Below are 12,759 nucleotides of genomic sequence, written 5' to 3' on the forward strand. Positions count from 1 at the left end.
TTTATTCCTAGGTTTGTTTGTAAAGATACCACCAACCTAAGAAATCTTGACTCCTTACTATCTATATCAATCAATGAGAATACTCAAGTTGTTTAAACATCCATCATTATCCAATTAACTTATTTAGTTGTTTGTACTGTGGTTTAAAATAAGGTTGCTGATTTTGCCAAGGCGAAAAAAAAAAAAAAAAAACAAAAACATAATTGCTTGATTAATGCATTATTGTAAATATACTATATCAAACATTAATCTTCATCCAAATTTTTTTATGCTGTCATCATTTATCTTTTACTGTTTATTTTGTTCCTGTAATGCAGTTCCATATTTTTGTTGAAAGACTATTTTGTGTTCTACTTTTTTTTTTCTTTTTCCTACAAGTATTATTTACCATAAAAGAAAATGACAATGTCGACAAACAGTAAATTGTTTCAACTAAAACCTATGATTTAAATTACCAAGGTTAGTCTTCTTTGATTTTAAAAATCATAAAAACTTTTTTTCAATTACAAATTTAATACTTCCTCTTTTTATTTGTTGCATCCCTTTCCTAATAAGGAAGTTATAAATTAGTTTCATCACTTTCATTTTCCTAATAAAGAAGAAATATAATAGAAAATCAGTAAAAATAATTTCAGTTCAACAAAAATAATTACAGTTCAATAAAATTAATTTCAATTCAATAAAAATAATTTAAGTTTAGCAAATAATAATTTCAGTTCAACAAAAAGAAGATGAAGTGGACAGAGCCTTAATGTTATGGTGGTGAATAATAATGGTGGATTGACTACTCCCTTTATTTTTTTTTTAAATGCATTACTTGAGTTTTCACACTTGTCGAGACACAACTTTGACCATTAATATCTTTAATTAGATATTAGTAAAAATTATAACAAAATTATATTATGATAGTAGATATTGTAACAAATCCAACAATATATTACATGACCATGTTTATAAATTATATAGTAGTGAAAAAATTAAGTCAAATGTAACATATGAATAGTGCAAATTCTCAAGTGATGCATTTAAAAAAAAAATGGAGGGAGTATATCATTACGAACCAAGAATAATTAGAAGATTTTAATTGGATTATTTTGGAGTATTTTACTTAAAATATATAGTGATTTGTAAGTTTGTAAGTTTATATAGTTTGTATTTTTTTAAAATATCTTTGACGAATTTTTTTTTCTTCAAGATATAATAAATTATATTTGGATACTTAAAGATTACAAGTAATGGATATATGTAGAAGATTTGCCTTGGAAGTGGCTTTTATTGTCTTGGAAAAATCATGTCGGAATCCGTCAAAGATTTTCCGAAAAAAAAAAGGGAATTCAAGTAACATGGCTACCATAAAATCGTCCAGTTACATTTATGATATTATGCATGATTCTAAATCTTAATTTGTGGATCGTAAATCAGCCATATTCTGCAAGCCATATCTTCCATAATTCCATATTTCTGTGCAATGACATTAATTGCAAGAAAAATATGCAGTAATACACACATGCTACATCTGAATTCATGCATGCATTGTACTTCTAAATGATATGTTAGCCCCTATCAGATCAGATCCACCTTGTTGACCATGATTTTTGGTGACAAGCCTCGCCTTTTTTGCCGCGTAATGCTAAAGTCAAATTAATAATGCTTAATAAGACATTGCTATATCTATCTACCCTCTACGGTAAGTCGGTAGTCCTTTACTTTAATGTAGATCAACTTTTGAAGTTGTTTTTTGGTTTCTGAAACTTGAAAACTCACAAAATTGATACAAAAACTACTAATTAATTGCGTTTTAGGAAATTTTGTCAATAACTATTATTTAAATGATCACTTTTGGGTAAAACTACTAATTAATTTATTTTATTTTTGAAAAAAAAACTAACATAAAAATACAAAAAGTTTGAGTAGCACTATCATTTTTGGTTTTCCGATAAGAGTCTCTCCGATTAAACAGACCCAATTTATAAAATTTCTGCCCGAAAAACCTATATGAACTAACAAAATTGTCTCTACATTAACCCTAAATTGGAAGTACAATTTAATTGCACCAAATTCCCGCCCTAATTTTGTAGAACCTTAAATTTAATTTTTTTTTTGACATAAACCCTAATTTTAATATTCAATTGAGAAACTTAATCATCTACAATGCGAAATTAAAGATAATTTACCTATACTTGTGTTTAAGCATTGAATTTCATTGTTGTCTCTACCGCAATTGATTGAAATACTATACGGAGTAAAGTAAACCCCACCAACCGGAGATTGTTGTTGGAAAATTAAATATGGTAGTGTTACTTAAACTTTTTGTATTCTTGTGGTAGTTCTTTTCAAAAAAAAAACAAAAAAAAAAGGGACTTTTTGTGAAAAATTACCTTATATACATCAAAATTTTTAAAAAAACTACCTTATAAAAAATTGTTGTAAGAAACTACCTTATAAAAACTAAATGTTGTAAGTTGCTACCATGTGCTTAATTTAACAGTGAAAGAGAAGGGAAATTAAGGGTTATAAGGGGGTATGGAAATATTGGGTGGAAAAAGGAGAAAAAATGATTGAAAATGAGTCATTAAACTTCTCTTATCAAAAGTGGTTATTTTAATGGTAGTCGTTGATAAAATTCCAAGAGATCTTGGAGTCAATTCTCATCATTTGCCTTTATGGCTCTCTAAACATTTAAAAACAAAAAAAGAAAAAAAAAATCATTTTCTTCCAAATAAATCTCTAAAAAACGTAAAACTTTTGCATTTTCAAGTGCGTTACATCTCTTGTTTCCGTGAAACATAACTGATAAGTCCATTATCAATTCATAAATAATACGAATCGGAGTCACCGAGTGATATATTCATATTGCATACATAAAGTACAATTACTTATTACTTTATAAAGATACACACAATCAAACATAAAACAACAGCAAATAAACAGCCTAGCTATAACAAACGATATTGCATACAACAAACGATAATAACACACCCGGCTATAAGTCCTTAGGCCATCAATCGATCGGTAGTTTTCGACGTAGAGCTAGTCGATTACTTGTCGTCTTTGAGGTGATGAGCCTCGATGTCTCTAGAGACTGCAATGCAAAAGTCAATTAGCTTGGTAGGATAGTGTCCTTTATCATCTATTGTCTCAAACTCGGCAGTCCATTTCACTCCCGTTATGTCACCCATTGGAATCACTTGGACTGTGAGAGTGAAGGTCTTAAACTCGTTTAGGAGATCTCCTTCGATGATTTTGAATCTCACTAGCTTATTCTCTTCGTCGATGACTTCCACAAGCTCCTTTGCGACGCATTTTTTTCCATCTGCAATTCATGGAACCACCACCATTATTGAGATTGATTCATGTGAACGCGAATTAAATTTTAAAATAACGCGAAGTAGGTTTGATTTTCGTAGCTAGTCAAGCCTTTCAACGAACTTTAATTATAAGCCTTTTTAACTTGCTAATAATTAAATCGTAATAAGATGGGAGGGTAGGCAAGACGTTTTTAAATTACTTAATTACACATAGCCCTGATTAAGGAGTTGAATCAATTAATCTATACTTAGTATTTAAAAACACAAACCAAAATTGACACATGTCATCATTCTTTCTCACCTTTCTCTCTTCATCTCCCCCTTCTTATGTTTTCAAAGAAATTCTCTCTTCATCTCCCCCTTTATTTCTCAATAACTTTTATATTTTGTAATCTTTATTTTAATTCAATAACAAATTAAATTTCCTAAACCTTCTCCTCTTCTCATTATTCCATCTATCAATTCAATTTATTTACATTCATAATTCATTTCTTTAATTTGACCCCTTATCTTCCCCCTCTTCTTATATAAATACAAATTTTCAATAAAGATTTTTTCACACTCATTAAGTTTCAAAAACTAAAAAATTAGAGAAACGTCTCTCAAAATTCTATGTGAAATTTCTACAACAATGAGGATGATGATTGAAAAGGAAAATATTGAGGTGGCAAGAATACTATGGAAATTCCATAGGATGACATTTTTTGCGTGTCATGGGGCTTTAATTTTGAAGATATTAAGCGCAATATAAGAGACATATATTGGTAAAGACTAAAGAAGAATATCATGCCTTCACATTTGATGTAAAAATTGTAAAATTATATTAAGTGTTTGGTATTTACAAAGTAGTTTTTTATACAAATTGTTGATTAATATATCATGCGATAGAGATATGATTTTACGATTTTAAGCCATTTTTTCTACAACTATTAGTCTATTACCACTAATTCATAAAATATTATAATATGTCAAAAGACGATAAAATAAATTCATTCAAATAATTTGTAAAGGGGTTTTTTTTTATTTTTTGGTGACAAGATAATTTGTAAAGTTTCAAATAAATTTATAATTTAAGCATAACCCGTGCGTAGAACGGGTCCAATAGCTAGTTAATTTGAATAAGAGGAAGGGTTAATAGTACTTCCTCCACTCTTTTTTAGCATGCACATGTTTATCATGTTTGTCAACGCATAAGCTTAATAATTGACAGCTATAATTATATAATTATAACAAAATTTCACATAATTATGCTAAACTAGTCAAAGAAATTCATATACTACGTACAAACATCATATAATTGTAATAATGAATTTTGAAAATTACCGAGGGTATAGTCCCAGTTAATGATAGAGCCAAGCTTGCCAAATTCACCGTCGTGCACATCACAAGCATGAATATTTGAGGGTGACATGTCTGAGACATGGTGAGGCCTCGTGCTAAAAATTTCATGAAAAATATCACCATGACAATTTATATCAACTTCCACTTCCAATTTCCCTTTGATGCCCATTTTTGAGAGAGTAGAGTAGTGCAAACAAAATTAGAGATTTGTTGACCAATTATTTGTGTTAATAGCTCCCTTTTATAAGCGCATTAAATATTACCTAGCATATTTTATTCTGAAAGGCCAAATATTTATATATATTAATTATATATTTATGTTTTTATTCTATGATATGGCTGATTATCGGCAACAACTAATATCTTCTTTTGTCGACCACACTAATTATGCTATATATTTAGGATCAAACTAAAATGATTTCTTATTATATTTTGATGAAGAACATATGTGATAGATACATAGCTCAGGTGGTAGAGCTTTCCTCTCTATTTCAGGGAATCCGGAATTGATTTTTATCACTCACCCTTGTGGCTCTCTTCTTATATTGTTTTTCACAAACTTTTGAAAAATTTTGGTTGTACTACATCCATAGACGGAATTAGGGGCGGGCTGCGGCCTACCTAGGCCACAGCCCCGCCCCATGAATAGAAATATATTTAAAAAATTTTGAGGAAATAAATATATTAAATATAAATACTTATATTACTGCACTAAATACCATGAAATTGTGTTGGCTAAGTTGGTTTTCACTATATTGTCCAAACACTCTATTGAAATTAGTGGTACCATCAACCATGTTTGATTCTTGCTGGCAGTGTCATGTTGTGTTGATCACTTTAATTAATCTTATCGAAAACTCTTGACAATAATTCGCTTTTTCCGTGTTTGGCTCCCATAATTTTTTTGATTTTAGAATTAAATATGAAAAAAATATTAGCCTCATCCAATTCAATAAATTTATCAAAATTTCCATAATTTATTAGGGTTTTTTTTTCTTAAGTGGGTTAAGTTATGTTAATTTCGTGTTGGAAATCTTAACACGTACTAAAGAAAATGTGTCGTGTCATGTTGACTCATTTAATTAATTAAACACATGTCGAAAACCCTTAACACAAACCTAATATATTTGTGTTCGATTCATATCGTGTTGTCGTGTCATGTCAATTTTTGCCACCTCTACAAACCATATATAGTACTTTATAAAAACTTATTTATTACCTATTTACATTATTAATGCTCAACCGTCATATTCATTCACTACTGAAGAAGATTCAGCTAGAGGTATTACCATTAGGGGTGTAAATGAGCCGATACGTTTGTGAACTACTCGCGAACAAGCTCGGTCAAAGCTTGGTCAAAACTCGTTTGTTAAGCTAACAAACAAACTTGAACAAAAATCTTAAGCTCGTCAAATAAATGAACAAAGCTCGAACAACATGTTCGACTCGGTAATGTTCATGAACAGCTCGTTTAAGTCAATTTATAAGTTTTTTCACGCCCAATTAAAATTTGAAAAATTTATATATTTTTTATTCATACATATTTGTAAAAAGTACTAATTATTTCATCATGTAAAAGCATGAAAACTCCATCATTACCTTTTTTTATAGAAAGAATATAAACATTTTTTATAAAATTAAATGGATGTGTTAAAATTTGAAAGAAAGTAAGAAACCATTTTTTTAAATGATAAATTAAGGCTCGTTTATTTAATCAACCCGATTTAGACCCGTTCAAGCTCGAACTTAAACTCGAAATGCAAACGAGTACGTTCGTGAACAAAGCTCGAACAAGCCAAATTCTTAACGAGCCCAGCACGAACAAGATTTTTAAAAGCTCGTTCATGCTCGAGATAGTTCGAACATGAATAGTTCTTATCAAGCTTAGCTCTAACAGACTAGAACTCGGCTCAACTCGGATCGTTTGCAGCCCTAATTACCATCAAATTAACATTATTATTCACCTAATATTTAATTAAATTGAATGATTGTAACTAATTGTCAAATATAGTTACTTTAACAAATTAGCAAATCCATTTAAAAGTACTTTGATCAATAGCATTGTAGGTAAAAAGAAGTTTGATGTTGCTTTGGTATAGCAATTACCCGAAACCCCCCCCCCCCCCCCTCCCACCTTTTTTTTTTTTTTTTTTTTTGAACATGAACACGTTACATTCAATTGAATAATGTTACTGTTTCAAAACAAGGTATTGGAGTTATTATTTTATATTGGAGTTAAAAGAAAAAAAAATTAATGTCCTAATTAATCACTTGTCTAACAATCATTCATTATTAATTTATAATCATTGACAAATCAATATCGATTCATTATTAAACACTTATCAAACTCAAAAGAAAACAAATTTAGACCTATTAAGCGCTGATCATGTCCAATGGTCACAAATTGCAAACAATAAATATACAAATAATAAAAAAAAAGCTCATGTACACTACGCGTATAATTTTTGTATATTAAATGCATAATAGAAATAATTATACTCCGCAATTATTGGATGAGATGGACTTACTACCATGTATTCGGTGTGATGTAAATTTGTGATCCAATATTTGAGACTCATTGTCCAAAGACCAAAATTTAAGATTCGTTATTTCAATGTCTAGTGTATGAGAGAGTGAGGGATAGCAGCTCAAGTGGTTAGAGCTTTCCTCCCGATTTCAAGAGACTTTGGAAAAAATGTGTAGTATATGAGAGTTGAGAACAAACTAAAATATAACGTTTACTGTCTAATATAGTATTATCATTCAACATTCTTGATTTTATTCATTATTTCAGTTAAATAAATTTTTACCCTGCTCAATTGATTTTATTTTTTTCTAATCTAAAATGATTCTAGCTCTCTCAGTTCATTTTTATTACTTAGAATAATTATATTATATCACACATGGCATAAAAGAGTGTTATAAGGTTTTTGAATTATTATAGATCACATCAAAATTATATACTCAATGGTCCATATTCATGCATAATTGACTTCTTATTGACTTATTATTGCTTAACAAGTACTTACAATAAACAGCAATTTAAACAACGTTATTCAATACATCAAAATTTCTACACTCGGAAGTTTATTGCAAACAATAGATCGATAAAGATATACATTCATATCATACATTTATCGCACACTCTTAAGTAGACACACGAGTCCCATCGAAACACATCATATTTTCTACAATCGAAAATGTACCATTTTATTGCATACAATAGATGAAGATGATACATACTCATACACACGTTCATGACACGCACTTAAGCAGATGTATGTGAGCGCCCCATCGGCTGCTAATCATGCTTTGAGGTGATGAGCCTCGATATCTCGAGTGACCTCAACGCAAAAGTCCATTACTCTAGTAGGGTAGTGTCCTTCATCGTGCTTCTTCTCAAACTCGATAGCCCACATAACCGCAGTTATTTGATCCTTTGGAATCACTTGTACAATGATAGTGAAGCTATTAAACTCATTTAGAAGATCTCCTTCAATGATTTTGAATCTCACTAACTTGTTCTTCTCGTCAATTGCTTCCACTAGCTCCTTTGCAACACACTTTTTACCATCTGTAATTATAAAGTGAGCATCTTGAATAAAGAGTGCATATATAGTGTAAAAATTAAAGTGAGACAATGAATTTATCGAGATACACAATGTAATACTCGCACTAGGTTACTTTGTTTATATTTAGTTGCTACATTTTTATTTTAAATTATACATTATTCACACCATTTTTTTTTTTTTTTTTTACAAGATAAACTATTCACACATGTTCAAGCATGGGCTGATTATCTTTAATGACCGTGATGTGTGCTGACTGATTAATACCATATACAGTATGAGCTAGTTTATTACTTTATTGAACAATAGAAAAATAGTAAAGGTATTAAACCACCATCACAAATAAAAAACAAATTTTTATACATTTCGTGGTTGTATTATCAAAAGTCGATTTTGACAAAAAAAATTAATAATCATTGGGACAAATTTAATATATATGAAAAAATCAAATGCACAATAACCTACTTCAAAGTGAAAATTTATAATAATGGTCGATTGTATATGACTATCACAATGTTTTAATGATTATTTCTTCAATAGATAAATAACAAGGAGTAAATTAGTTACGAAGAAAATAGCTAGGTCTATATAATGGTTAGACAACATATATATATAATTGTAATGATGATGGTGAAGAAATACCGAGGGTATAATTCCAGAAAATAATAGAGCCAGGCTTGCCAAATTCACCGTGATGCACATCACAACCATGAATTTTTGAGGGTGTTATGTTGGAGACATGGTGTGGCTTGCTACTAAATAGTTCATGAAATATATCACCATGACATTTTATATCTACTTCAACTTCCAACTTCCCTTTAATACCCATTTTAAGATGCTCACTTAATTTTTTTGTTGGATAGATATGCTCACTAACTTCAGTGTAGAGGAAGTAATATTTTTGATGAGTAAATTGATTGTGCAATATAATAAGGTGCCAATTTATAGAGGAATTTCCAATATAAGCAAGGGCAACATATTACGAGTACTTACATAGTCACATTATTTAATTTTGTTTATATTAATGTACGACCAATCTGCGTTTGCCAAATTAATTCGTTTTTTTAATTAGTAGGTAAGAAAAAAGGGTTTGGCTGGCCCACTTTAATCAAATAGACTCATTTCTTATTAGTACAATTTATTTATTTTAATCAAATTTACTCAGTTGATCATATCTAAACTTATTTTATCTAAAATAAATTTTTGATGAAATTTTTGTTAGTTTCAAGAACTTATCATGGTGTAATTGTACTTTCTCGGGTGGTAGAAGCATTATGGAGAGTTGCTTATGTGCTACGAAGTAATTACAGTGTAGAAATTCATGCCAATAACAAATTAAAATTTGCTACATGTTATCACCAAAATTCATAATTTAAATTATATATGTTGAGATAAAAGTGAAAAAAAAAATCTAGAATTCATTTAGCTTTAAGGGTTTTCGTGACGTTAGGATTTTGCTAATTAAACTAGTTGACATTTATAAATATGTAGATTGTGCGGCTATGTTGTGATATGCTAATACATTGTAGGTTTTGTATGAACATCTTCGGCATATAATTTGCGCGCATACACACAAATGCAAAAAATAAATAAAATAAAATAAAAAAAGTTTACAAATACAAATATAGAATTTACTTCCGGGAGTTCCAGCTAAAATCTTGTTTTAGTTTAATCTTATTATTTCAATAATATTATGGTTTACGCTAAGATTTGGTTTATGAAATGTCTTATCCGAAACCACATTTTGTCATTTCCCACCTAAAAGGCATCTGATGATATGAAATATATAATTAATTTTGTATTACTCTATTAACTTACATGGTGGCATGGTGCTATATGACTGCCGCTGCGTCAGCATTTGGCCTAGCTTACATACATTGTCTCTATGATTTGAATTATGCTAATTACTGTAATTTTTAGACTCTTAATTATAGAATTAATGATGAATTTTGTATAGTAGGACGTGATTCATGTGATACTACTTAGTCAATAAATCATGTGTCATGTGACCCAGCTCAACTTTTTAATTAGGGGTTTTTCCCCCAAGTGGTAGAATAGTTTTGATATCTTGTTATCGAAGGATCTTCTAATATTGCAATAATTTACTAATTCTTGTCTGAATCAGAATAAAAGAAAAATATTTTTTTGATCATTTGATGAAAGTTTTAATTTTTGTTTATATGTGAACAAACATCGATCATTAGTTATATATGAATAAACATTATGGCATTCTCACATACTACGTATTTGAAAAGTACATATTGAGATCTGGAAAAAACTGATCCATATTCGAGTATCCGACTTGAGACCCAATCTAGACCAGATACTCGAAGGCAGTGGCGGATACATCATATATGGAGTTCAAGTTGGGTCACAACATAAAAAATAATTCTTATAATTTTTTTCCAATAAAATTGCTTTTATTTGTAACAAATGATCGATGCATCTTGTACCTGGATGTATATAGAAAAAAAAAAATTCAATCAAGTCAAGGTCAAGCCTTGATCATAGTTTGCTTAACATCTTGTAAATCATATGTGTTATAATATAATATCCTTAATGGAAAATTAAATATCCTTACGTTACATATCTCAGAGAGTAAGATTAAACGACTATAATAATTGTAACAAAGGTTATACGAGGTTAGAATCAAGGAGAGAATATCTGGTATCAATTCAATTAGTTAGAGGAGAATATCATGTACGATTTTCATGATATCATCAGCAAGCTATGATCAACGATCGACCTTGACTTGATCAATCCTTATTGTTATTTATAATCATAAGTGTTGCTCCTAGGCCAATTGTTATTCATATCACTATCAGCACGTAGGCCGGAATACCTGATATTTATAATCATAAATGTTGCTAGTGTACCGATTGTAATGAAATAAGCGTTGTTGTGTTTGCATAGTGCCGATGAAAAAGTAGTCAATAATACATAGTATAACAATTGAAGCTATATATAATACATAAATGAAATAATAAATGAATAATTAAATAGATAGATAATAATAACCAAATAAAACATAAGAATTTACGTGGTTAGTCAATTAGGCACATTCATAATATGTAGGGAATGGGGGTTAGCAAAAATTCAGGGTACCCTGATTTGAAATCGGAACCTGTTCGGAATCGCGGGTTTCATACCCGGAACCTGTACATCAGGTTCTGGTTCCGAGTAATAAAATTGGAAACATGTTGCAACAGGTTCCGGTTCCAGGTAATATAATTTTAGACCCAGAATCTGTAGGGTATCCTGTTAGTACAGGCCCTGTAGGGTACACAAAACCGGAACCTATCATTTAAGCCCAAATATAAATCCCTATATTAAAATTGTATAAAAGCCATTACCTACCTCTCTCCCTCCTCTTATTCATTTTTCATCTTACTCTTAGGCCACGTTTTTTAGAGCTGCTCTACTGTGCCCTGCTTTTCTTTGCTCTGCTCAAATCAAATCTGCTCTACTCTGCCCTGCTCAAAATAAATCTTATCTGATCTGCTCTATTTTCAAATAATAATTAATATTCAATAATAATTAATATTCAATAATAATAATTAATATTGTATTGATGATAATAATTTATTATTTTAAATAATTATAATAATTATTAATATTAATATTTATTAATATTTATTAATCATAATAATAATAATTATCAATACTAATATTTAATAATTCAAAATATTAAAAATTAATATTTAATAATATTATTAATTAATAATTTCTAATAATTATAACAATTCTTTCAAAAAAAATAAATAATAATAATAACAATTTCTTTTTATAAACATTTTATATTAGAATCACAATGTATAGAAACATTTAATGTGGGCATTGATTGTTAGTTCATTGAGTTGAATTATTTTTCAAATCTTTCCATACAATTTAAGAATTAAAAAAAGAGGTTGTTTTCAAGTAGTACTTTGTATATCATTATTATTTTGAGGGTTAAAAATATATGATTAAGACATATTTATAAGTAAAATCATTATTACTCATTAAATCATTTTATTTTAAAATATTTGTGAAATGAATATAAGTAAACTGTTGTCTATTATCTTTCTACTATTAATTTATGTTAAATATGGTACAAATTTATTTATGTTTTCATTCACCTAAATAAATGGTATATGCACTTAATAATAATAATAATTATACTAATACTAATAATAATAATAATAATAATAATAATAATAATAATAATAATAATAATAATAATAATAATAATAATAATAACAACAACAACAACAACAACAACAACAACAACAACAACAACATTAATAATAATAACATTAATAATAGTATTAATAATAATGTTGAAATTTGCTCTGCTCTGCTCGGCTCGGCTTGGCTATCCTGAAATCTGCTCTGCTATGCTGAAATTTAATCTGCTCTGCTCTGCCCAGAAGCTCAAAATAACATGGCCTTAAAAGGTTTAATTAATGGTATTAATACAAGTATTTGTAATATTGTATTAAATATTCTAGATAATTAGTGTTGGTTTGTTATATTTGTAGTACTTATTAAAGTTGTAAGCT

General features: G+C 29.0%; 1 protein-coding gene and 1 pseudogene across 1 annotated transcript; both read right to left on the reverse strand.

Annotated features, from left to right (window-relative positions):
• Positions 1 to 3,038: 3,038 nt before the first annotated feature.
• On the reverse strand, positions 3,039 to 4,818 carry LOC145580755 (MLP-like protein 31 pseudogene; annotated as a pseudogene).
• A 3,093-nt stretch (positions 4,819 to 7,911) lies between these two features.
• Positions 7,912 to 9,069, reverse strand: LOC145581833 (MLP-like protein 31). Its single transcript, XM_081638862.1, has 2 exons — positions 8,861 to 9,069; positions 7,912 to 8,223 (listed from the first exon to the last, which is right to left on the reverse strand). The coding sequence occupies exons 1-2, from the start codon at positions 9,045 to 9,047 to the stop codon at positions 7,955 to 7,957; spliced, it is 456 nt and encodes a 151-aa protein (XP_081494988.1). The 5' UTR covers positions 9,048 to 9,069; the 3' UTR covers positions 7,912 to 7,954.
• Between the last annotated feature and the right edge of the window lie 3,690 nt (positions 9,070 to 12,759).

The sequence above is a fragment of the Chenopodium album genome, chromosome 15 (genome assembly GCF_948465745.1).
Source record: "Chenopodium album chromosome 15, dcCheAlbu1.1, whole genome shotgun sequence".
Classification (NCBI taxonomy): domain Eukaryota; kingdom Viridiplantae; phylum Streptophyta; class Magnoliopsida; order Caryophyllales; family Amaranthaceae; genus Chenopodium; species Chenopodium album.

Bases quoted from the DNA above. Each gene is read 5' to 3' on its own strand.
- LOC145581833 (XM_081638862.1), bottom strand. From the start codon at position 9,047: ATGGGTATTAAAGGGAAGTTGGAAGTTGAAGTAGATATAAAATGTCAT. The intron at 8,224-8,860 runs GTATTTCTTCAC...TTATAATTACAG, and splicing joins TTTCTGGAATTATACCCTCG to ATGGTAAAAAGTGTGTTGCA.